We start from the raw sequence: 27,040 nt of genomic DNA, 5'->3' as shown, positions 1-27,040 counted from the left end.
ATTGAGAGTTCATTTTTGGCTCCTTTTTATTTGTTATTGCCTGAAGATTAGTATGCAACCATAAGAAATGAAAAAAAATCATCATATATAAATATTGGAATATATGACAGCGCAAAAAAAATTTCATATATAATTGTATACAAATTGCACTGTGAGCAAAACGGTTAAAACTAATGAGTTAATTTTTTTAGTTGTATTGTACACAAAATTGCATACAAATCACACTGTGAGCAAAACGGTTAAAGCTAATGAATTAATTTTTTTATTGTACACTAAATTGCAATGATTTTGGTATATAACAAATTGTAAAATGATCAAAGCAACACAGAGAAAATATTATCACAAAATGATGCATGAATTCGTAACGTGAGGACGTAAAAACAAGTTTTTTTCAAAAATTCACCATAAATCGAAATATTGTGCTAGAGACTTCCCCTTTGTTGAAAAATGAAGGTAATTGATTGAATATTGTTAGACTGTAAGCGTTTTAGCTCACAATTGCAGTTTTCTACCATTTTGGTAGAGTTAAATTTGACCGATAGTCGAATTTTTTCTATTTATCATGATTCATATGAAAATATTTCAAAACTGATAAAAGCTACAACCATGAGTTATTTTTTTTTGTATTTTAAATGAAATTGCACACATTTTCATATATAAAACTTTATGTAATGGCTAATATAAAACGGTGCAGAAATTACGACAAAGTGATGAAAGAATCTCTGAGATTTTCGGCCTACTTACCGTGTGGACGTAAAATATTGTGCTAGAGACTTAAACTTTGTTGCAGAATTAAGGTAAATGATTGAATGTTACTAGAATGTAAGAGTTTTAGCTTACAATTGCATTTTTCAACCATTTAAGTCGAGTCAAAGTTAACCGTATGTTGAAATTTTGGCACTTACTGTGATTTATATGCAAATATTTCAAAACTGATAAAAGCTACAACCATGAGTTATTTTTTGTTGTATTCTACATGAAATTGCGCACATTTTCATGTATAAAAATTCATGTAATGCCCAATAGAAAACGTTGAAAAAATTATGACAAGGTGACTAAAGAAATTCTGAGATTTTCAGCCGAGTTACCGAGCGGAGAGGTAAGGAAAAAGTTTTTTCAAAAACTCACTATAAATCAAAATATTGTGCTGGAGGCTTCCAATTTGTTGCAAAATGAAGGTAAATGATTGAATGTTACTAGATTATAAGAGTTTTAGCTTACGATTGCATTTTTCGACCATTTCAGTCGAGTCAAAGTTTTGGCACATTGTGATTTATATGAAAATATTTCAAAACTGATAAAAGCTATACGAGTTATTTTTTGTTGTATTCTACATAAAATTGCGCACATTTTCATTTATAACACTTTTTGTAGCACCTAATAGAAAACAGTGCAAAAATTACGATAAGGTGACTAAAAAAAATTCTGAGATTTTCAGCCGAGTTACCGCGTGCGGAGGTAAGGAAAAAGTTACCGCGTGCGGAGGTAAGGGAAAAGTTACCGCGTGCGGAGGTAAGGAAAAAGTTTTTTTCAAAAATTCACCACAAATTGATATATCGTGCTAGAGACTTCCAATTTCTTGCTAAATGAAGGTAAATGATTGAATGTTGCTAGAATGTAAGAGTTTTAGCTTACAATTGCGTTTTTCGACAATTTCAGTCGAGTCAAAGTTGACCAAAGGTTGAAATTTTGACACAACGTGATTTATATGAAAATACTTCAAAAATGATAAAAGCTACAACAATGAGTTATTTTTTTTGTATTTACATGAAATTGCACACATTTTCATATATAAAACTTTATGTAACGGCTAATATAAAAAGGTGCAAACATTCCGACAAAGTGACAAAAGAATTTCTAAGATTTTCGGCTGAATTACCGAGCGCGGACGTAAGAAAAAAGTTTTATAAAAAATTCACCATAAATCGAAACACTGTGCTAGACTTCCAATTTGTTGCAAAATGAAGTTATATGATTGAATATTACTAGAATGTAAGAGTCTTAGCTTACAATTGCATTTTTTGGCCATTTCGGTCGAGTCAAAGTTGACCGAAGGTTGAAATTTTGGCACTTATCGTTATTTATATGAAAATATTTCAAAACTTATAAAAGCTACAACCATGGGTTGTTTTTTGTTGTATTTTGAATGAAATTGCACACATTTTCATATATAAAACTCTATGTAACAGCTAATATAAAACAATGCAAAAATTACGACAAAGTGAAGAAAGAATTTCTGAGATGCGTCGCTGATGCTTTCTAGTGTGAGAAGAAAGCAATTCGCGCATGCGCGCCTGGGTAACGCTTGTAAACAAAACAACAGCGTGATCCGTGACCTCCCAGCATCCCTCAAGGCACGTGATTTAAAATTCTTTCGCAAACTAGGCCTATAACTATTTTTCCGCGAATATTTAAAAAAACTTTTTGTAGTCAACGTACCATACGTCCACTTAGCACCCGACCAACAATTTTAGTCGACGTATAATACATCCAGTCGGCGTTTAAGGGTTAATGTTATTTAGTTTACACATAAAAGCTTGAAAAGTTACATTTTTATAATAACAACAACTATGAGCAGCAAACTAAGTTTTATTCATGCCTTATGTCCATCAGAGGTGAGGAGGAGGGCTCTGGTCATGTAATTACTGGAAAGCATAATTAAAAATGACAAATTTATAACTAATTTGTATTTTTCATAACTAACAAACCTGAGGTCTTAACATTAGGATTTACTAGCGCCAAGCTGGAAACCGGTAGAATTAAATTAAACTTCTGCGATCCAGGGACTATTGGCATCTATACCAGGTCACGGGGCATGTATACCCAGAATGCCCTCGGCGTCGTGTGACCGACCCGCCAGTTATACATCTAACCCAGTTAGACTGCTAGAGGGGTCTTAACTGTTAAGACCTCAGGTTTGTTAGTTATGAGAAATACAAATTAGTTACAAATTTGTCATTTATTCATATATGAAACAAACCTTTGGTCTTAACTAAGGATAGACTTACTTATTGGAGGGAGGTAAGTCTGCAACTGACTGGGAGTTTGCCACCTAAATCCATTTCCGAATATTAGGAGAATTCCAAGAGAATGGACTATAACCTTTGAACCAAAGATATATCACTGGGTGCTGGTATCATGCCATGGTTTATAAACTATGGGGAAATAGGGGACCCCCTATTCTCATAAACCACTCTTGTCCCTTGTGTCTGGATCTACCATCACCCCTCCCTTCCAACTATTGAGAGGTGTGTGTTGCTACTGGAAAGTATACTATACTCTAACATAACTTTACAGTATGGCTGACCACCTCACCTGCATCTAGTCCGCTCCAGCTCTTAATGGTACTCTCCTTCATACTGCCCGTAGGTAAAGGAGAAAGAAAGTAGTAAAGACAAAAAGACCAGTCATCCCATTCATTCTACTTTCATACCTCCATCTTAGACTAGACACAAACTGACCCGCCAGGGGTACCGGATGAGCTATACCACTTGCTGGGCCGCTACCACTGGACCCAAGAAAAAGGTATCCAAGGATCTATGGGCAACATCTTTTAAATAAAACGAAGTGAAAGTCGTTTGGCGTTTCCCAACACCAGCTTTCAGAATTCTCTCGACAGACATATTCTTCTCGAATGCCAAAAAAGCACTCAAGCCCCTAATGTCATGAGTCCTAGCCTTCTCCTGGCTATCTGACCCCTTGCCTTCTGTCATGTAGGCATTCCTGATTGTTTCTCTTAGCCAAAACGATATTGTATTCCTGGACACTTCCCTTTTGTTCCGTCTTGTACTTACGAACAACCTCCTGCACCCCGGCCTGAGGTGCCTTGTCCTACTTAAGTACCCTCTTGTTAACCCTGACAGGACACAGAAGCATCTCATCTTTGTCATTATCTACAAAATCAGCCAGAGAAGGTATGGAAAAAAAAAGTCAAACCTGCCGTCCACTACTGATGGGTTTTGAGTCTTGGCCACGAATTCTGGCACAAACTCGAATGCCATTGACTTCCAACCTCTCGAGTGCTTTACCGTAGACGACAGGCCATGTAGCTCCCCCACCCTTTTGGTTGAAGTTAGGGCCAATAAGAAGACTGTCTTTAGGGTCAGGCTCCTATCTGTGGACTGCCTTAGTGGTTCGTAGGGGGGTTTTGTCAGACTACTCAGTACCATGGTCAAATCCCAATCTGGGGCTTTCAGTTCTTTCGGTAAACATGACTGCTCAAAACTCTTCATCAACATGGCCAACTCCCATGAAGATGAAATGTCCATGCCTTTCATGCGTAAGACCAAGGCTAGAGCCGCCCTGTACCCCTTCGCTGCAGACACAGACATATGCCTTTCTGTCCTGAGATATATCAGAAAGCCTGCTAATTGCTGAATAGTGGTACCGGGTGGAGACAAGTTCCCCCTACGACACCAATCACAGTATGCTGACCATTTCCCTTGGTATACTGCTGCCGATGACTTTCTGATATTTCCTGCCATGTGCACTGCTGCTTTTTGCAAAAACCCTCTCGCTCGCAAGAGCTACTCGACAGTCTCCACCCGTGAAGTGATAGGGACTTCACCGACCGGTGGTACCTCTCCATGTGAGGCTGACATAGCAGGTTGTTCCATGGTGGTAACTCTCTTGGTACATCTATCAGGAGTTCCAAGAGGTCCGGAAACCATTCTGCCTTTGGCCATAACGGAGCTACCAGAGTCATTCTGAGGTTCTGAGACCACATTACCCTGTTTAGAACCTGATGGATTAGATAAAAAGGAGGAAATGCATAGACATCCAGATTGTCCCATGGGTGTTGTAGAGCGTCTTCTGCTACTGCCTCTACGTCCGGGACTACCGAACAATACACTCCCAACTTCTTGTTGTACCTGGTTGCGAATAGGTCTATGATCAGCTTTCCAACAACCTGAGCATTCTGTCCACAACTTGTTGGTGCAAGGACCACTCCATTCCCAGGATCTGATCCCTTCTGCTCAGCTTGTTGGCCACCACGTTTCTTTTTCCTGGAATATATCTGGCCCTGATGTCTACCACGTTCTCTACAGCCCACTCATGAAGTTGAACTGTTATCATATGTAACTGTTGAGACACTAGACTTCCTTGTTTGTTTATGTAAGCTACTACTGTGGTGTTGTCTGACATCAAAACCACTGAATGTCCCTGCACCCTCTCCCGGAATTCCTGTAGTGCCAGAAATGCCGCTTTTAGTTCCAGCACGTTTATATGGAGTTTCCTGTCCTTGCCGCTCCATTTCGCTGAAACCATCAGCTCCTCCATATGTGCTCCCCTACCTTCTAGTGACGCATCTGAGAACAGCAAGAGATCCGGTGAGGGTTGCTGAAGAGGAACAACCATTGTCAAATTGCTGTCCTTCACCCACCACAGAAGGTCTTTCCTCACTTCTGCCGACAAGGGAATCTGCTCATACGGGTGACCTACTATTGGCGACCAGAACTCTTTTATTCTCCATTGTAGAGACTGAAGGTGTAACCTCCCTTGTGGTACTAGCTTCTCCAAGGAAGTTAGAACTCCCAGTACTACCTGCCACTGTTTTGCTGGCTGTGTTTGTTTTCCTAGAAAGGCCTTCACCACTTGTTTGCATTTCTCTACTCTCTGGTCTGTTGGGAATACTCTGGCTTTTATTGTGTCTATGACCATTCCCAGAAACACCAGCCATTGACTTGGATCCAACTGCAACTTCTCCCGATTTATCACAATGCCTAAGCTGTGACTAAACTGTAGAAGGGTCGCTCTGTCCCTGAGTAATTTCTCTCTGGACTTTGCCATCATCAGCCAATCGTCTAGATATCTTATTAGCCTGATCCCCTGAGCATGCGCCCATGACGACACGAGAGCGAACACTCTTGTAAAAACTTAAGATGTTGACAATCCGAAGCACAGAACTTTGAACTCGAAAACTTTCTCTGCCAGACTGAAGCAGAGAAATTTCCTGGAAGACTGATGGACTGGGATCTGAAAGTATGCGTCTTTCAAGTCGATCGTCAGCATAAAGTTCTTGATCCTGACTGCTTGTAGAACCGTCTTTGGAGTTTCCATTTTGAACCTGGTTTTTCTTATAAACAAATTCAAAGTTGACAGGTCTATTACTGTCCTCCAGTCCCCACTGGCTTTGGGTACCAGGAAAATCCTGCTGTAAAAGCTCTTTGACGGCATGGATACTTGTTCCACAGCCCCTTTTTCCATCATCTTCTTCACTTCCTCTTGCAGAATAAATGCAGAATAAAAGCCTTCTGAGGTTCTTGAGCATAAGTGAGGTGAAGCAATGGCTGTTCTGTCAGGGGTGGGGATACTTCGAACGGAATCAAATATCCAACTCTGAGAACCTCCACCACCCACTGCTTTGCTCCCAGTTCCCGCCACACCTTCCAGTGATTTGCCAGGCAACCCCCCACTGGTGTGGCCGAGTGCTGAGAGGCACCTTTCCTATCGTCTGAGCCCCTTCCTCTTCCCCTAATCCCCCTTCCTCTGTTATTTCTATTGTGAAAGGGCCGATGAGTCAATTTCTTCGGGGAAGAGGGCCTTGTTGCCCTATTAGGGATATTATGCCTCACTGGCTTCTTCCGAGGTATTTGTTGTTGCCTTACTTCCACAGGATTAGCCTGATTGCTAGATGTTTTCCTGACTGCCTGCTGTACCAACCTATCGTTAGTGTCCAGCCTTCTCCTATCTATGGCCTCTTCTAGTATGGCCTCTGGTAACAGCAATTGCGACTCTAAGATATTGCCATTCCTCATTGCTAACAGGGAATCCCAATCAACAGTGTGACTTAGCCTGGCAAAAGCTGCATCCCTCCTCATTAAAAGGATATTTGCCCAAACATTGGCACTTAAATTTGTCAAGTACGCAATTGCTTTGGCACCTGATTGTAGCAATCTAATGAACATTGATTCATCCACTGCATTCCTCGTCACTTCTGAGGATGCAATCTTTGCAACTGCTGTCAACCAAAGATCCAACCAAGCAGTCTGAAAGACAGAAGCAGCTCTCACTTCTAATGTAGCAGCCTCTTGGCAAGTCATCGAAGGGCATTCCATTTTCACTTGATCTAAAGTTAATCCAGGCCTTAACCTTACCACATTTGGGTTAATTTGCCTAGCCAGTAAAGGAACCGTCGATGTCATATAATATTTTTATGTTTCATCATTGGAGGGGGGGATAAACTTAAACGATCTATTCAATCTTAAGGAATTATCCCTTCCCGCAATCCGTGCGTTTACGTGTTGTAAAATGGCCTCCGCATGATTTGAACAAGGCAACTCAGACGTCACCTTGGTATCCTTTTTCGCACCAAACACCATGTCAATCCCCGGAGGAAGCATACTGGCAGGTGTTTCCGTTCTCGCCGAAAGGTTATTGAATTGACGAATCAAATCAATCACCTCGGCATACGAAGCCAGAAACTCTTGGTTCTTTCCTTCCTCTGGTTCTAGCGTACTGTGCTCTGCCACGAGAGACGCTATCTCACTCCTATCTCCTGACAACCGTCCGGGTGCTTCATGGCCATCTGCCCCCTACAGCCGCGGCTTCTTTGATCTCTGCTGGCCGCTGACGGCTCGGCCCCGAATAGTCAGTAGGAGAACGAGACCGACTCACTCCTTCTCTGCTTGCGGATCTAGAGCAAGAATCTCGCCTATATCTCCAAGATGAGGGCTCTCTCAAAACAGAGTTCACTTCCTCTTCATGGCGATTAGTATCGTCTCCAACGACCATCGGAGAATTAGGCCTTGAACGTTCATTTAGGCGAACAACGCCTACGTATCAGACGAGGTTGCCAACTTGCTATTTTTCAACCCTTTAATAGGAGCCTTATCATCTTTCCTCCATATTCTAAACAGTCTTACAGGCAAAACTGGTATCTGTGCTCTATCCTTTGCTGCACTTTTTGCCAACGACACTGTAGATTTTCTTTGACTCTTTATAGTCTCTACTGGCAACTCCGCGTCGGCCGTTATCCCATCGGTCGCCGACTCACTCGCTCATTCGAACTCTTGTAAGAGGCTTCGTCCACTAGCTTTGAGCTTACCAGCCACTGACTTCCTGCCTTTCTTGCTGACTGAGATGTGACCGTCCTGGTCCGAAGAAGAATTCACTCTTCTCCTCTTGACCCGAGAAAGTCGCGAAATCCAGTATCCTCCAACGCTTGACTGGTACACGCCGTGACGTCATCGAACCTAGCGATGACGCCGAGTTAGAGGAAGAAGAGGAAGAAGACGACGAATCACGCCTTTACTTTCTGCCTTTCTTATTAATTTTCCTCTCTAAATCCTGTAATTTCTTCATTACAGTGTGTACTACCGAGTCAGAAAGCGTATTTGAGTCTGGAGGCAGCGAAGAAGACTGAGAATCAGTCGGCTGTGATATCATCACGTCTGCCATGTCGGTATGTGATGTCGGTTGTGACGTCACCAATCTTGTAGGTAGAGATTGGGCTGCTGCTGCTGCTGGCATCTCTGCATTTGCAGCAAAGCCACCCCCAACGTTCTGCATCGTCGTAACCAAAGAAGTTGTTGGCGTAGCCGCGACATTATTTCCCATAAAGTGCAAACCCGGGGGATGAGGAATATTCAGCGCTGCCGGATTCTGCTGGAACCGTGACGCCATATAATGCGACAGCAAACCTTCCAAGGTTGGTACGCCTGGAAGGCCTAGCGCCGCCCACGTACCCTCCATCCTGTTCAAATCGGGAGCCAGCATCTGGAATAAAGATGACGATGCTCCCCTCTCGCTGCTGGGAACAAAGGAGCGTAAATATTATGCATCAAATTACCCAAAACCCCTCCTGGCGTTTCTGAAAACGAACCACTAGGAGAAACTGAAGGGGTATGGGACAAATCAAAGGCCGGTGGCGAAACATATGGAGTCTGGTGTATTGCCGATACAAAAGAAGCCGACGACGCTTGGTCACCCAAAGATGGCGTCGACTCCTTTCTTTTGTACTGGCCTTTGTCATAAAACTTCCTCCACTGTTCCACCAACCAACCACGACAAACAGAACAAGGATTAGTAATTGTACATACATTTTCCCTGCACCTACTACACGTTGGATGAGGATCCGTCGACACCGAAGTTAGGAATCTTGAACAAGGAAAGCCACTGACTCCAGGGCATTTCCTTTGTCTCGTCTTCGAAACGGAAGATGATCCCAACGGCGATGCAAAACCCTCTATCTCTCCACTTACACACTCTTACAGCTCACACCACACTGAGAACACTCAGAAAGAGAGAATTAATAAGAAAAATGAAATTGAAACGGATAAAAAACGGGCAAACTAAAACTGGCTTTAAACAGACAGACAGAGAACACGTCCTATCTTAAAGGCGGTAGAAAGATAACTGGCGGGTCGGTAACACGACGCCGAGGGCATTCTGGGTATACATGCCCCGTGACCTGGTATAGATGCCAATAGTCCCTGGATCGCACAAGTTTAATTTAATTCTACCGGTTTCCAGCTTGGCGCTAGTAAATCCTATGTTAAGACCGATGGTTTGTTTCATGTATGAACAACTTTGTTTTACTATAAAAATGTCATTTTAACCCCTTCAGCACTGTGACGTATACATGTACGTCTTTTACGCTCCAATAATAAAAGACCACGATGTACGCTTGTACGTCTTTCATCCCTCCTCGAAAAGCAAAGGGTTTTCTTCGGCTTGGATGGTTTCCAGACACAGTATTGTGTACGAGAGGGGTGCTGAAACTCCACCCACAATTCATTCTAACCAATGCGCATCCGATGGATGTCGTGACGTCATTTTCATATGGGATATTAGGAGGGGTACTGGCCAACACATGCCAGTGCACCTCAGGCTATTATCTGAGAAGGATGATCACGATTTTGTCCTTAAACCATGTAGATTTGAATTATAAACCTTTTTCCCTTTTGATTGCAGTTATTTTTTTTTTTTCAGTATCATGTCAGATGATAGTGTTTCAGAGTCAGGGTCTGAGTACCTGCCAAATCTATCAGATGATTATAGTGATAATTTCTTAGAGGTTGACAGTGGCAACAAGTGTTTGGAAGACATTGAACCTCTTGTCGATGAAGGTTGGTGGTTCATAACTGATCCATCTTGTGACTTGCGCCCAGACCCAGCCCCCCTGATTTACGGAGGGTGACAATGGGATTCCTGCTTACACACCAGATTTCTCCTGCTTACGGGATGCATTTTTTTTTCTTTGTTGTGGTGATGTAATTGACAAATTGTGTGAATGGATGAATGCTCGGGCAGAGTAGTACTTTCATTCAACAGGAAAGTGTGAAGTGAAAGGACTTCTATGGAGGCCTGTTACTCGTGATGAGATGTATGTTTTTTATAGCTTGCTGATGATAATGGGTGTGAATAAACTGCCCCATGTGTTAGTGTTAAGAGATAAGAGATGGCAAAAGAATGGCACCAGTGGCAGGAAGGATCTGATGATGTCCCTGATGGAGTATACACTCCCAACAAAGCCAATGAATGCCTCTTCTCCTTCCTCGTCCATTTACCAAACTTTTCCAACTGAAGGAGAACATGGTGGGAGACACAAAACAACAAGGCCAAACTAGTCCCTAACACCATCTTTGCTCATTTTTCTTCTCTATTTTGAGAAAACCACAACAGATACATGGGAAAACACACACACATACATATATTTTGAAGAAAGAAAAGCAGCAAGTTGTTCATCCAAACTAAATGATCAAACAAGCGTGAGAGTAACAAATCTGCTCTCGATGGTGTCCTAAGAAAAAGTGACTGGGATTACTACACCTGTTTCCAAGACTCAAAGACTGCGATCACACATACATGATGAAATAACTGTATAAAAAATGATGGATAGTATCACCTTGAAACAAAAAGTCAAGTCTGTTTAACTTCCATGACAGATGTCTTTCCTAATAATTGTCCTTAACTTCTGGTCTAGGCAAAACTGATTTCAATCTAGAATAAACAGTAGCTTACCAACTAATAATTTCATAGTCCATGAAAATCAATTACAGTTTGCCATTTATGGCACACTGTACATGACAAAATGTTCTTTTCAGCCTCATTTGCAATGCTTTTTCATTTGTCATCCATTCCATTTCACCTCTTCCTACTAAAACTTACCCTATTGTTAATAATAATAAAAGGGTAAATCCTTCTAGAAGGGCAACTGACAAAAGGTATACTTACACCAACTCCAACTTCTCCAAAAGATTTGGTAGCAGTCTCCAGATTTACTGGTGGCTGTTTCTGGTGGACCAATCTCTTCCTGAGACGCTCCCTGGATGGACGAGGAACAGTTCTGCTTGCCTCAGAGCCTCTCCTCTGAAGGCATGTTTCAGCAGTTAACCAAGTCCAACGTCCACCTAAAAACATGACATTCATTAATACTGCTCCTAAAAAATAATAGAAAATAAAAATCCTGAAATTATGGTTAACTACCAGGTCAGACTTACAATGCACAATAATATACACCAGGCTTCAAAGCTGTTAAATATCAAAGAATAGTTGTTACATTACATGATAATACAAAACATCAGACTTTCAAGTTTTTCAATAAAATGACAATTTGTCCAAAATTGCATTTTTCCTAACTATACAAACCTGAGGTCCTTTTACAATAGGAAGGTACTAGCGGCAGCTGGATAGGTCGTAAGCTTTCGAACAAGGGGTTCGGTAGTTAACTGCTTGTCCGACAGGCGCGCGCGCGCGACTGGGAGGTAAACAAATCACTTTTGCTTTTGGCCCAAGCAAAAACTGCAGAGTGAGGGGTGGCATGAGGTGGGACTATGTGTAAAAGGACCTCAGGTTTGTATAGTTAGGAAAAATGCAATTTTGGACAAATTGTCATTTGTTCCGACACGGCATACAAACCTTCGGTCCTTTTACAATAGGAAGACTCACTTCTTGGTGGGAGGAATCTGAGTCTTTTGTGAACAGACTGGTGTTCGCCCAACCTTGGAAGTCTCCCTGGTCATAAGAGCGAGGGAGGGATCCAAGCCTCTGTCCGATTGATCGGGGTGTGCACCGCAGGATCAATGGTCAGACCTCTGGACCGAGTACTAAGAGAGAGGCAAGCGTATCTCTTCGTACCAGCAATGTAAGAACTTGTTCCTGTACAGGAGCAAATATAAAGTCATGGGTTTGACTCTTGTAGGCATCCACTTCCCCCCCCTTGTAGGAGGAAGTGGTGATATTCTGCTCCTATCCTAGTGAAAGGGTATAGGATGGGGCTCTGTCATATAGCTCACCTGCATCTTCGTCCTCATCCAGCGTAGTGACGAACCGTGGCCCTCTGCCCACAGGTAGAGGAGGAGGAAAAGATGAGAAGAGGGAGCCAGTCACTCACTCACTCACACATCCATCCACACAGTCACACCAGGACTCGATGCTGTTTCAGCCTGCGAGGGTCTGGGTTAGCTACACAATTGTTGAGCAGCCACCGACTGGGTCCCAGGAAAAGGTATCAAGGACCTGTGGGCAATATCCCGAAGGTAGAAGGACGTAAAGGTAGTCTGGTTAGACCAGACCCCTGCCTTCAGGACCTGCGCCACGGAGAAGTTCTTACGAAACGCCAACGAGGGGCCAATACTTCTGACTTCGTGAGCTCTCGGACGGGACGTACGGATGTCGTCACTACCATCAGCCTCATACGCTGGATACTTCTTTCTTGGTTACCCCGGTGCTAACGAAGAGGCGTCGACACTCAGGCCTGAGGTGTCGAGTTTTCTTCAGATAGCGCCGTAGCGCCCTCACAGGACAAAGCAGCATCTCATCCGCATCATTATCGGTGAAGTCCATTAGGGAGGGAATCGTGAAGGACTCGAACCTGTCGTCAGAGACCGACGGTTTCTGAGTCTTCACAACGAAGTTCGGGACGAAATCGAGCGTCACAGATCCCCATCCCCTGGAGTGTCGTACATCATAGGAAAGACCATGAAGTTCCCCTACTCTCTTCGCCGATGCCAGGGCCAGCAAGAAGAGGGTCTTGAGGGTCAGATCCCTGTCTGACGACTCTCGGAGTGGCTCGAACGGCGTTCGAGTCAAACTCCTAAGGACGAGAGTCACATCCCACGCAGGGGGCCTGAGTTCCCTGGGTGGGCAAGACCTTTCGAAGCTCCTCATAAGCAAGGAGATCTCGAACGAGTTCGAGATGTCCAATCCCCTCAGTTTCAGGTGTTATGGTTCCCGTTGTATATTTCTTTAATATTTTGTTTAATTTTCTTTTTAGTCACTAGAAGGTATGACTAATGGTGTATCCTTAAATATGTAAGATTTTCAGTCACTAGAGGGAGTAACTAATTGTAATTTAAGTATTGTTTGTTTGTTTCATGGTCCTTGGATGACCGAATATTGTTTACTTTGACAATAAAGTTTTCTTTATCCAGTGTGCTTACTGGATTGGTGATTAACGGTTATTGGATTATTACTTAGATATATAAGTGTTTTGCATACGGTAAGAGTTAATTGTTCATCTTTATGTTTCGTTACACCAGAGGACTTATTTATTTCTCATTATTTCTTTATAATATTTATATACATACGTGTAGAATATCTATTTTAATTAAAAGTGGTTAAAAAGTGATGTAATATATTTTCCCTTTTAAATTATAAACTTTAAAATTGAACCTGGTAAAATAGCACTAACTTAAATATCACTAATAACATTGTTATGATCTATAAAGTGCTACTTGAAATCTAAAAATATTAATATGAATCATAACAAATGGGGGCCTGACCGGGATATTCTACACGTTGTGTGTGTACAGCAATTTTCCTAATTGCCTCTATTCTCGAATATATGCGTATTTTTTAAATGTATTGTTCGAGCGAAGTTGTGTGAAACGTAATTGTCTTTATGGTAGTTGACTATTAACGGCTGTTCTGTATTATTGATTTTTTGCGGCCAAAATACTTTAAGGTTAAGTGAAGGGTAAAGTTTAATATTTAAATTTTGTTTTGAATAGTAAAGTTTATTGTAATTATGGAGCCCTTTGATTTAAATGAATTTGTTAGTCAACCCTCTGTTGGTTATTTGCGTTCGCATATGATACGTAAAGAGGACTGGTTATCTATTGCACGTAAATATGAATTTGTTCGAGATGTCAAGAAAATGTGGCGTAAATCACAAGTCAAGCATTTTGTAATAAATAAATTGGTTGATAGTGATATATTAAGTGAAGAAGCATTTGATCTTTGTGATGAAATGAGTTCGGTGTTAGAAGTAAAGAGGTTAGAGTTGCAGTATGCCGAGAGAGAAAAAGAGAAAGATAGGAAAGAAAGGTTAGAGCGTGAGGAACGAGACCGAAAAGAGAGGTCAGAACGTGAGGAACGAGACCGAAAAGAGAAGTCAGAACGTGAAGAACGAGACCGAAAAGAGCGGTTAGAACGGGAAGAGCGTGAATATAGTTAAAGTTAGAACAACTTAAAATTAAACGCGAAACTGGAGGTGTAGCTCCGTTATAAGATAGTAACACTAATGTAATTAAGTATTCAAAGATGATTCCTTCCTTCGACGAAAACTCGCCCGATGAATTTTTTTGCTTTATTTGAGAAGTTGGCAGATAGTTTAGAGCTATCTAAGGAAAATATGGGCCAGTTCTTATTCAACCTGCTTTAAAGGGTAAAGGTCGGTCTGCCTTTCTGGCTTTAACGTTAGAAGAAGGTAAAGATTATGATTTTATTAAGGAATCTATCTTGCGTAATGTACGAACTCACCCCGGAATATTACCGCTTAAAGTTTCGCAAATATCGTAAATTTGACAACCAGTCGTATGTTGAATATTCCCATAATATTGTGCGTATGCATGATAAATGGTTAAAGTCTGCTGGTGTTTCGAGCATGGATGAATATAGAGAACTAATATTAGTAGAACAATTATAAGAGGTATACCCATTGATACGCAGAGGTATTTATTTGAGAAAGAAGTAACTACTCTTCAAAGAGCAACTGTACTTGCTGAAAATTTTAGGTTATTAAGACCTCGCAAACCAGGTAACCAATCCAGGAAGACACCAAGTAAGTCACCTCAAAACTCCCCACCAACAAGTCCTTATAAATTATGTTAATCTCTTGGCTCTGGTGCTAGTTCAAGTGTAACTTGTTATTCGTGTTGGTGAGGTCGGGTCATGTGAAAGCTAGATGTCCCAAACATTCTAGGAAGAATGAAAGAAAGAGTAAAGGAGAGGAAATCTATTTCTCTTGTTGTGATATAAATGCTGAGTCAGCTGGTGTGTTGATGGTTTCAAACCATTCTGCTTTGACGGCGTTTTGGTTTGCTGGTGATGAAACATAGTAAGGGTGTTGTTGTAAAGTTAATGCGGGACACCGGTTCATCGCAGAGTTTAGTTGTTAGAGGGGCAGTACCTGGGTTAGAAGACTGTCTTACCAATGATAAAGTAATAGTTAGGAGCATAGGTGGTTTGACTTCTTTGCCTCGGGCTAGAGTGCATTTGGATTGTGGCATATTCAAGGGTGATATCATTGTGGGTATTGTCGAGTCTCTTCCGATTCCTGGCGTAGATGTTCTGGGGGTTGTTGGAAATGATGCTGCGGTAATCGTGTGGTACCGGACCCACTGGTATGTGATACTCCTTTGGAAGTCAGCCCTGTTCAGCAGTTGGAGGATGTTGGAAACGTGATTTGTTTCCATCTTGTTGGCTAGTTGAACGCAGGCAGAGGCCTGCGTGGTGTTGTTTGACTGAATCTGTTCCTAGTATTGATGACCAGTTCAATTCTGTTGAATGTGGTGCTAGGTCTGCAGTTGAGGATGACAAAGTGAGAGATGGAGTATGTTTAGATTTAGGGACAGATTTTGACTACTCTCTCTATAGTTTGTTTAATGAAAAATTTTCAACCTGCTATTCCTACCGTGGATAGGGAGATTAGTTTTGATACTACGAGTAGGGAAGGTGTAATGAAAAAGTTGGAAATGTATTGAACAACATCATGTAGTGAAATTGATGTATATAAAATTAATGTCACGGATTTGAAACATGAGCAAATTAACGATGTCTCTTTACAGCCTTTGTTTAAGAATGCATTGACAGAGAAGGAGAGTATGGCAGAATCTACATGTTACTACTTAAAAGCTGGAGTGCTAATGAGGGAAATATAGAGCAAGTACCGCAGTGGCAACTGCCTCTTGGGAAGTTAAACATCAGTTGGTGGTTCCAGCAACTCTGAAAAATGAGTGATGAGGGTGGCCCATGAAGTCTCTACTACTCATCTTGGGATAAGAAGACAGCATACAGTATATTGCAATATTTTATGGCCTAGCCTTTTGCGTGATGTGAAGGTATTCTGCAATTGTTGCATAACTGTCAAAAAGTAGGTAAGCCAAAAACCAAGCACCTAAACAGTGCCTTTGGTCCCTCAAGTAGTCTGTAATGTTCCTTTTGAAAAAGTTATTATTGACTGCGTTGGACCTCTACCAAAAACAAAAAAAGACAGCATCAATACATGTTGACTATAATGTGTTCTAGTATTAGATATCCAGATGCTATTCCTTTACGGAATATAACAACTAAGAATCTTATTCCACACCTTGTCAAGTTTTTACTCAATATGGCATCCCTAAAGTGGTCAAACCGACCGTGGTACCAATTTTACATCTAAGCTTTTTCAGGATAGTTATGTTGGCTAGAGAGGGTTCACCATTCTATATCTACAGCTTATCATCCGCAAAGCCAGGGGTGGGGGCGCTCGAGCGATTTCACAGACGCTTAAGGAGGCTCTGACAAAGTACAGCCATGAACATCAGAAGGAGTGGGATGAGGGACTACCATTTGTGTTGTTCGCCATAAGAAATACTCAGCAAGAAAGTTTGGGATATTCGACCTTCTGAATTACTTTATGGTAGGAGTGTTAGAGGACCCTTGAAGGTTTTATATGATGTCTGGCTTGAAAACCAAGAATCAGGTAAAGACTTGCACCAATATGCTGTTACTCTTAAAAAGCAATTAGATGAGGCTCGAGTATTTGCACATCAGAATCTTTAAAAGCACAAAAAAAAAAAGTATGAAGAAAAGGTTTGATGTTAAAACTGTAACAAGAGAATTTAAACCAGGGGATCAAATTTAATGCTTAATCCCACTAAGAAGTCTTTGGAATGTCGTTTTGAAGGACCCTATACTGTAGTAGAGAGACGCTGCAATAATGTATATGAAATTGAAACTACTGGTAAAAGGAAAAGACAGACATCTTGTTCATCTGAATAGACTAAAGCCTTTTGTGTCAAAGAGCACTAAAGTAAAGCCAACAGTGCTTGCAGTTGTAAACGTTAAAAATGATTTAGTTATTGTTCCAGAGAATGATTTTAAAATTGGTAATGATTCTCACCTCTCCAATTCTGAAGTTTTAATGAATATCTCTGCAAAGTTAATGCATTTAGTTTCTCATCAGGCTAAGGATGTGGAAAGTTTGCTGAAGTCTTTCAGAGATCTGTGTGGAGATATACCAACCCCAAACAAATCTTTTGGAATATACCGATCATTTTGAAAGATGGGAAACAACGCCATGCAAGCAAGCACCCTATAGAGTATCCCCATACAAGAGGGCCATATTGAGAAAAGAAACTCAGTTTCTACTGGATAACGACTTGGCCGAACGCTGTGACAGTCCTTGGTCTTCGCCGTGCTTATTAGTAGGAAAACCCGATGGATCATTTCGACTCTGCACCGATTATAGACAGGTTAATAAACTGACAGTCACAAATGCATACCCACTGCCTAGAGTGGATGATTTGATTGATCAAGTAAGTTCTTCTAAAGTTGTTACACGTATAGACCTACTAAAAGGATACTACCAAATTCCTTTATCACCATCATCAAAACCCATTACTGCATTTGTTACACCCGATGGATTGTTCCAGTATAAGGTTTTACCTTTTGGCTTAAAAAATGCAGGACCAGTATTCCAGAGGGCAATGAATGATCTTCTAGAAGGACTTCCAGGAGTTGCAGTTTACTTAGATGATGATATTATTTTTACAGAGTCATGGTCGGACCACATGAAGTGCCTGAAAGAAGTATTGCTGCGATTGAGGAAAGCTCGATTATCAATAAATCTGAAGAAAAGTGACTTTGGACATGCCAAGATACAGTACCTTGGATAAGTGGTGGGAAGCAATGAAGTGGCACCAGTAGATGCCAAGGTGAAGGATATCATTGCCATACGGCCTCCCACCTCTAAAAGAGAAGTTCAACGATTCCTCGGAATGGTTGGCTACTACCGCCGTTTCTGTGAAAAATTTTTCAGATGTAGTCGGCCTCTCACTTCTCTTACAAGCAGTAAAAAGAAATTTAATTGGACTGATGATTGCAAGACTGCCTTTGAACACTCAAAACGCATCCTGGCGTCTTGTCCAGTTTTGCAGGCACCAAATTTTAAGAAACCCTTTTCAATTGAGGTTGATGCCAGCGACTTGGAACGGGAGCGTACTGCTACAAGAAGGGACAGATGGAATCTTGCATCCAGTAATGTATGCTTCTTCAGAAGCTCCAAACCCTTCATCAACGACCTTATGCGACTGTTGAAAAAGAAGCCTTTGGATTATTGGTTGCTTTGGAGAAATTTGCAGCTTATCTCCATTGTTCTCCATTTACTATCAACGTCTACACGGAACTTCAGCCTCTAACGTTTTTACAGAGAATGAGAACGAAAAATCATCGACTCATGAGATGGTGGCTGATGTTACAAGAATATGATCTTTCAAATTCATCATATTAAGGAAAAGACCAATGTATGTGCAGACATGTTATCACGGAATCCTGTATGATGGAGATTGTTTAAATAGTCTTTTTTTTTTTCAGTCCTCAAGATGGTGATGAAGACTTTTTGTGGGGGAATATGTTATGGTTCCGTTGTATATTTCTTTAATATTTTGTTTAATTTTCTTTTTAGTCACTAGAAGGTATGACTAATGGTGTATCCTTAAATATGTATGATTTTCAGTCACTAGAGGGAGTAACTAATTGTAATTTAAGTATTGTTTGTTTGTTTCATGGTCCTTGGATGACCGAATATTGTTTACTTTGACAATAAAGTTTTCTTTATCCAGTGTGCTTACTGGATTGGTGATTAACGGTTATTGGATTATTACTTAGATATATAAGTGTTTTGCATACGGTAAGAGTTAATTGTTCATCTTTATGTTTCGTTACACCAGAGGACTTATTTATTTCTCATTATTTCTTTATAATATTTATATACATACGTGTAGAATATCTATTTTAATTAAAAGTGGTTAAAAAGTGATGTAATATATTTTCCCTTTTAAATTATAAACTTTAAAATTGAACCTGGTAAAATAGCACTAACTTAAATATCACTAATAACATTGTTATGATCTATAAAGTGCTACTTGAAATCTAAAAATATTAATATGAATCATAACACAGGGGACTGAGAGGAGCTTCTCTCGGCGAAGAAAAACGAGGAAATCCGCTACCTGCTGAAGAGTGGCTCTGAGAGGAGATAGACCCCGTCTACGACACCAACCACAGAAGACGGCCCACTTCCCCTGGTACACAGCTGCAGAGGACTGACGGACGTTTCCAGCCATCTCTGTTGCTGCGCTACGAGAAAAGCCTCTCGTTCCCAAGAGATGGTGGATAACAGCCAGCCGTGAAGACGTAGGGACTGGACTGCTCGGTGGTACCGCTCGACGTGTGGCTGGGCGAGAAGGTTGTGCCAAGGGGGAATCTCTCTCGGTTTTCCTGCGAGAAGAGCCAGCAGGTCCGGATACCAAATGGCCTGTGGCCATTTGGGAGCCACCAGGATCATCCTGAGATTCGGGGTGACCAGTGCTCGACTGATCACCTTGCGAATCAGGCTGAACGGGGGAAAGGCATAGAAGAAGAGGTTGTCCCACGGGTGTTGAAGAGCGTCCTCTGCAGCTGCCCATGGGTCCGGCACGGCTGAGAAGAAAACCTGAAGCTCTCTGTTGTGCCGGGTGGCGAACAGATCCACGACTGGTCGCCCCCACAGGTCGAAGAGCCTTTCTGCCACGTCCTGGTGTAGAGACCACTCGGTCCCTATCACCTGATCCCGACGGCTGAGCGTGTCTGCTACTACATTCCTCTTCCCTGGAATGTAGCGTGCCGACAGCTCTATTGAGTGTGCCTCGGCCCACTCGTGCACCTGCCGAGTCAACTGGTACAACGGGAGAGACACTAGGCCCCCCTGTTTGTTGACGTAGGCCACTACCGTGGTGTTGTCGCACATCAACACCACTGAGTGTCCCATCAAGCGGTCCTGGAACTCTTGGAGAGCGAGGAACGCTGCCTTGAGTTCCAGTACATTGATGTGAAGGTGCTTGTCGTTCTCGTCCCACACTCCTGAAGTCAGCAACTCCTCCAGGTGTGCGCCCCATCCCTCGGTCGATGCGACTGAGAACAGCCTGGCCCATGTCCGGGGGGGGGGGAGTGCGCAGAGGCACTCCTCTTAAGAGGTTCTGTCGTCCAGCCACCAGGCTAGGTCCTGCCTCACCTCCGGTGTCAGTGACACTGGAAAGCTTGGGGGATCCGTCGCCTGTGACCAACTCTCCTTTAGTCTCCACTGAAGAGACCGCAGGTGAAGACGCCCGGTGAGGGACTAACTTCTCGAGTGACGACAGGTGTCCGATCACGACTTGCCATCGCTGAGCTACCTGTTCCTCGCCGAGACAGGAACTGGTTGGCTGCCTCCCTGAATCTGCTGATCCGCGAGTCTGCGGGGAAGACTCGCCCTGCTACCGTGTCGATCAGCATACCCAGGTACTTCATCCTCTGCTTGGGCTCGAGATCGGACTTTTCGAAGTTCACAACGATCCCCAGATCGCGACAGAACTCGAGCAGTCGATCCCTGTCCTGTAGCAACTGCGAGCGGGAGCTCGCCAGGACTAACCAATCGTCGAGATACCTCATCAGACGTATCCCGTGCGAATGGGCCCAAGCAGACACCAGAGTGAACACAACTCGCAATGGGACAACACCTGTGGGGCGGTTGAGAGACCGAAGCAAAGTGCCCTGAACTGGTACACCGTCCCGTCGAAGTTGATGAAGCGGAGGTACTTTCTGGAGGACTGATGAATGGGTATTTGGAAATACGCATCCTTCAAGTCCACTGAAAGCATGAAATCGTTCTCCCTGATGGAGTCGAGCACGGAACGTGCCGTCTCCATCGTGAACCGGTCTGGCGAACAAACCGGTTCAGAGGAGAGAGATCTATCACCGGGCGCCAGCCTCCCGTAGACTTTTCCACCAGGAAGAGTCGACTGTAAAAGCCCGGTGACTGATCCGTGGAACGAGCTTTATTTACCAGGCTCTTTCTTGGCTCCAGCACATTGGTTCTTTGATTCTCCTGTCTCAATGCTACGCCTCCTTCGATGACCCTGGAACGTACGACTGCTGTTGGACCGGGTTGGAGGTGAGGGGTGGCCGAGATTCGAAGGGTAATAGATATCCCTCCCGAAGGACATCTACAATCCAGGTCTCGGCGCCGTAGCGCTGCCAAGTTGCCCAATGGCTGGCCAGGCACCCCCCCACTTCCGGCAGCAGGTGAGGGGGAACGCCGTCCCTAGCGTTTCTCTTTCTTCGACTTCTTCCCAGAGCCTCCTCGGGAGAAAGGAGGGCTGGGAGGAGGGCTGGTTACGGCTCCCCTTTGTAGAAGTCGAAGAAGACAGAGTCTTTCCCCGGGGCTTCGACGCAGCTACCGTCTTAGCCACCGAGGAAGCGCTAGCCGAGCTCTTTGGCTTGGCCGCAGTCCGAGGCTGCCCAGAAGCCTTCGAGACTGCCTGATGAACCAGACGGTCACTGTCGTCAGTGCGCCGTCTGTCCACCGCAGCGTCCACCATCTCTCCTGGGAAGAGAGACGTGGAACTCCGTAAAGGTCCGTTGCGTAGTCCCAATGCCGCTTCACGCCCGGCCGCCCTGGAAACTCGAGTAAGGACAGCGTCCCTACGTCGGAGAACCAGGTTGGCCCACAGGTTCACCGTCTGGTGGGCAAGGAAGGAGATGGCTCTTCCCCCAGACTGGCAAAGTTTCCTAAAGGCCGAGTCATCTTCGGGAGAAATTCCCCCGGAGTTGGCTGCGACCTTAGATACTGTGAGGGACCACAGATCTAACCAGGAGACGGCCTGGAAAGCTGCCATGGCAGTAGATTCCAGGCCGAGTGCCTCTTGCTGCGAGAACCATAGGTTCTCGGACAGGAGCTGCTGCAGAGACACACCCGGAGTCAGCCTGGCTAACTCCGGGTTCACCTGTTTGGGCGGCATCGGGTCCTCAGATGGCACGTAAAAACGCCGCTGTCGCAGCAGAGGAGGTGGAAGCAGCTTGCTCGACCTGCCAGACTTGAGAGAACCGTCTTGCCCGGAGACAAGAGATTCTACCTGGTCCAGCACTGAGTCGGCAAGCTCGGAACGCGGCAAACCCACCGTCGGTCTGGGTTCCCTCTTCGGGCCCCAGAACGACTCGAGCCGGGACGTGGGCTCGGATGGTGGGAGCGGCGATCCTTCCGCGAGGTCGTTGTGCTGACGAATCAGCGCAATAACCTCGGCAAAGTTCCTCTGGATCTCAGGAGTGACTGCGTCCTGCGGAGTCGGACCATCCAGTCCCTCAAACAGGAGCATCTCCCGAGACCCTCCCCCCTCGAGGGGGGGAACAGCGACAGACCCCTCTCGGTCTCCTCCAGCCACTTGTGCATACGACCTGGCCGGTCCGAGAACCGTGCCTGGTACGTAGGACGACGTGGTGGGATCCTGAGGGGCGCACCCCTCACGATCACTCCTCAATACCCCGCCCCTCCCGGTGTAAACAACCCGAGGAGGTTGAAAGGTATGGGAGAGGGGGCATACCTGACGCTCCCTCCTCGCTCGCTGGCAGAACCAGTGGCTTGGAAGACTGCAGGTGATCGTCAACCCGCGGTGGCGATCGAGCTGCAGGCCTAGTCGAGCCGTCTCGCTGTGGAGAACGGCTGGACCGAGAACAGCGGCCCCGGTCTCGTGTGTCGGTCTCGTGTGTCAGAGGAGCTGGTGCTGGTCGCCGTACCCGATCGCTCTCTGTGAGAGTGACGGTCAGGCGACCGGCGAGCTCCACTGTCACGGTGAGACCGGTGCGTATCCTCACAGCGCGTCACGTCGCTGGTACCAGCCGTGGCTGGTGCCGGCGAACGGGGGGACCTCTTCCCAGCCTCAGCCCGTGGCCGGTCGTGGACCGTCACGTCCGCATGGGTAGCCAGCTGCTCGCCGCGAGAGCGAGAGCTGGTCTGGTGAGAGTCGCGTGAGCGGCTGTCACCAGTCTTCCGCTCCGTGCCGTGAACCTGACGCTGAGCTGGCTCAGAGGTCTGGTTCCTAGCTGCACGGTCGCTGGTAGGCGACCGTACACTCGGTACCTCTCGCGAACGAGAGGCCGAGACGGACCCTGCTGCCGTGGTCGAACCACTAACAGCAGGTGAGGAAGTGCCGGTGTTAGCCGGCACTCCTCTGGTCCCCGTAGTCTTCTTCCTTGCGGAAGAAGAGACGGGTCCTGCCCCCGAAGGAGCAGGGTGACCACCGGAGCGAGACGGGCCCTTAGAAGCTCCGAAGGAGACTTCTTAGGGGGGGGGGGGGGAGGCGACCTTCTTCTTCTTAGGCGGGGGAGCCTTAGAAGAAGAAGGGGAAGAGGCGGCAGACGACGACGACGACGAAGAAGACGACGAAGACGACGACGACACCTTCCTCCTCTTCTTCTTCTTCTTCGTCAACCTCCTCAGGACCGATGTCAGATCTGTCATCCAGGGCGGAGCCGGGGCTGCTGTTGCCGAAGCAACAGGGCCCGGACGCACCTGTCCGAACAGATCGGCATCGGGAGCAGCGGCGCCACGAACAGGAACAACGTCAGCAGGTGCAGGCATCACAGGAACAGCAGTGGAGACGGCAGGAGCAGGTAGCAGGTAAACGGCAGGCAGCATTGGTGGTCCGGCAACGTCACGTCCGTGAACACGGCTGGGCAGGTACGGCAGGTACGGCAGGCTGTACAGGCGGTCCAGGTGGACGGACCAGCGGCACAGACATCCTAGGTACTGGTGGGAGGTCCAGGGGCGAGCTCTTCGGGCACACGAAGTCCGGTCGCGGCAGCACGGCAAACCCAGGCGGCGGCATCACACTCCCCCGTGGTACGGCGACTGGCCCCTGCACCGATGTAGTTGGTGTGACAGAGACCGCGTGCGGGGTGTACACCAGGTGAGGAGGTGAAGCATAGCCAGGCGTTGAAAGGGTCGTGGTGGTGGTCGTTACCGTAGCATGCGTGACCGCCACAGAGCCAGCGAGATGGTAGAGCAGCCCCTGGACACTCGGCACGCCCTGCAGACCCAACGATGCCCACACCTGTCCGAGGTCGTCCTTCGCGGCAACCGCACCTGAGGAAGCAAAGGTCGGGTGATTAGCAGGATCCTCTACCCGCTCGCGCGAAGACGAACGGATAGAGGACCCAGAGTACAACTCGACATCGGGGTATCTAGCGCCCTCCTCCACACTCGACAGGTCGGGTGAGGAGAAGGACCTAGAAACCCCCCCCGAAGGGGAAGGCGCCAAACGTGGGAGCTGAGCGGGCGGCAGGAAAGAAGACGAAGTGTCCGTAACCAAAGGAGTCGCGGGAGAGCTTTCCGACGACTCCTTTGCAGGCCTTCGCTTCTTCCTACCTTCGTACAAGCCCCACTGCGCCTCCGACCAATTACAACATACTTCACAGGGCTCGGCTCGAGTGCATTCGCGCCCCCGACACCGAGCGCACAAAATATGTGGATCAATTTCCGGGAACGAGCGGAACTTTCCGCATTTACGCCCTTCGGTACCCGGGCATAATCTCCGGGGGGTAGCGAGGCGTGGAGATTCCATGATTGATCAATTCACAAATGATGAAAAAAGAGGAAATGATTGTACTTACAATTATGATTCACACACAAACACAACCAAATACTCATGAAAGCAAACGACGAGAAGCGGGCAGAGAGCGTCGAACACACACGTCCACTCGCTGTGAGGCCGAAAGCAAAAGTGATTTGTTTACCTCCCAGTCGCGCATACAGCGCGCCTGTCGGACAAGCAGTTAACTACCGAACCCCTTGTTCGAAAGCTTACGACCTATCCAGCTGCCGCTAGTACCTTCCTATTGTAAAAGGACCGAAGGTTTGTATGCCGTGTCGGAACAAATGAAAAATACAGTCAACCCCCAGTATATGCAAACTCACCTATTCACGAATTTCTCTATGGAACATTATACAGGTAAAGGTATTCTCTTACTTACGATGGGGTTAGATTCCAAAAAACCCATCGTTTGTTGGAAAAATCTTAACTTGAATATAGCCTAGCCTACACTAGTTTAATCGGTACAATCTTTACATTCTGGGTAGCCTAGCATACACTATACACAGTATAAGTTAAACATATAAGGTATAGTAAATATTAACTTCAACTAATTCTCCAGGTTCAATGCAGATTGGCTTATCATAGTTCGGTACAAAGAGAAATTGAATGACACTAACAAGAGTTAGCCTAGCTTATGCTATGATATATCGTATACATACAAATACGGTAGCTTAGCCTACAGTATACTCTATAGTACATTACAGTATAGTAATTACTAATATGAGGCAATTCTGTAGATTTTGTACATTCTGACTATGATAATTCAGTAGAAAAAAAAAGAAAAAAAAAAAGAAAAGAAAAAAAAAAAAGACATGAAACTAGAATCAGACTTTGTTGGACAGTCATGATTGACTGATGTCAGGCTGCTGATAGCTATGTGTCATTATAAAATACAAATGTAACAAATAACATCTTTTCCACGAATATTTTAAAAAGTTATATATTACTTCACTTTATCCAATAACATTGTATGTATTCTCATATCAATGTATTATAAAATACTAACAAACCGGTCAATGTTTTGATTTGGAAATCAGCTGATGGTGAATATGCGTTTATTTCGCAGCATTTAACTCAGTTCTGAGAGAATTTTCTAGCGTCTAGTTAGCACAAATAAATATCTAGATACTTTACTCATATTGAGATAATGTCATTTTTGTTATACTGTGTTTTTCAAGTCGAAAAATTACTTGAATACATCTCATTGTGAACTAAATATTTTTGCTTTAACAGATTACATTGGGGGCATGTTTATTGTGTAAATCAGTATTTTTACTTGCTTTCATCATAATACGAGCTTTACGTTATTTATCTTTTAACGGCGCGAAATAAAATGTGTTCTTTCAAGTGCAGTAGTTTTAAACTATTTTCTCTCCATTTTATCTACGGTTGTGTTTGATGGCATAAGTTTACGTGAGTTTTATCCTTGTTGTCAATGCACGATAATAGTCACTAGCAGCTTGAACAGTTTTCTCAGCTTCAGCTACAACTTGGTTTAAATTTACCTGAATACTTTTTTTTGCTGAGCACTGATCTATGGCAAATAAAGTTATTACATAAAAATATATCAGTCCTAGTCTACATAACGTCAGTTATAACATAACTACAGTAATTGTTTACTATTGTACGATGGTTGAAATACAAGCCAAACAGATGTTGTTGTTATCCAATCTGGTCGTAATTAGCAAAAAATTTGTTTCTCGTTCTATTGTTCATGGCTGTAAACATTTACACAATAAGTATAACATTAAAACAATATGTTCATTATTCTCTTTTGCTGCTTTTTAACTTATTTAACTAGAAGATGGAATGAAGCTATGCTATTGTAACCTGGTCTCTTCCACTCGCTGATTGTACGCTGCTACCTGCACCCTTTCAAGTGAAATTTAAAAATATTTTCAAAATATTGCCGTATCAGTACTAATTGCTAACCCCATCGTAAAATCAGATTATCGTAAGATGAATTATCATAACTTGAACACTATCCATACACAATCCTTTATCAAAAATTCTAAAAATTACAAAGCTCTAAATACCATAAACATTTTGTGGAGAGTAGTGTCATTTCAAAAGGTTGGTACAGGCAGTCCCCAGTTATTGGCAATCCAGTTTTATGGGGGCTTGTCTAGCGCCATAAAATCAGCAACTTATGGCACCATGACAGGCCG

At 44.3% G+C, this 27,040-nt stretch overlaps 1 protein-coding gene across 7 annotated transcripts in view; it reads right to left on the bottom strand.

Annotated features, from left to right (window-relative positions):
- The window catches only part of LOC135219822 (baculoviral IAP repeat-containing protein 6-like), a gene marked incomplete at its 3' end in the record, with an annotated part of 560,877 nt that overhangs the window by 237,680 nt on the left and 296,157 nt on the right, over positions 1-27,040 (bottom strand). For all 7 annotated transcript variants that reach the window (XM_064256914.1, XM_064256918.1, XM_064256921.1 and 4 more), the window contains 1 exon segment: positions 11,179-11,354. In XM_064256914.1, the coding sequence (XP_064112984.1) occupies positions 11,179-11,354 (176 nt within the window).

Source organism: Macrobrachium nipponense, chromosome 1 (assembly GCF_015104395.2).
Source record: "Macrobrachium nipponense isolate FS-2020 chromosome 1, ASM1510439v2, whole genome shotgun sequence".
Lineage (NCBI taxonomy): Eukaryota > Metazoa > Arthropoda > Malacostraca > Decapoda > Palaemonidae > Macrobrachium > Macrobrachium nipponense.
This window is presented reverse-complemented; position numbering and strand designations above follow the sequence as displayed.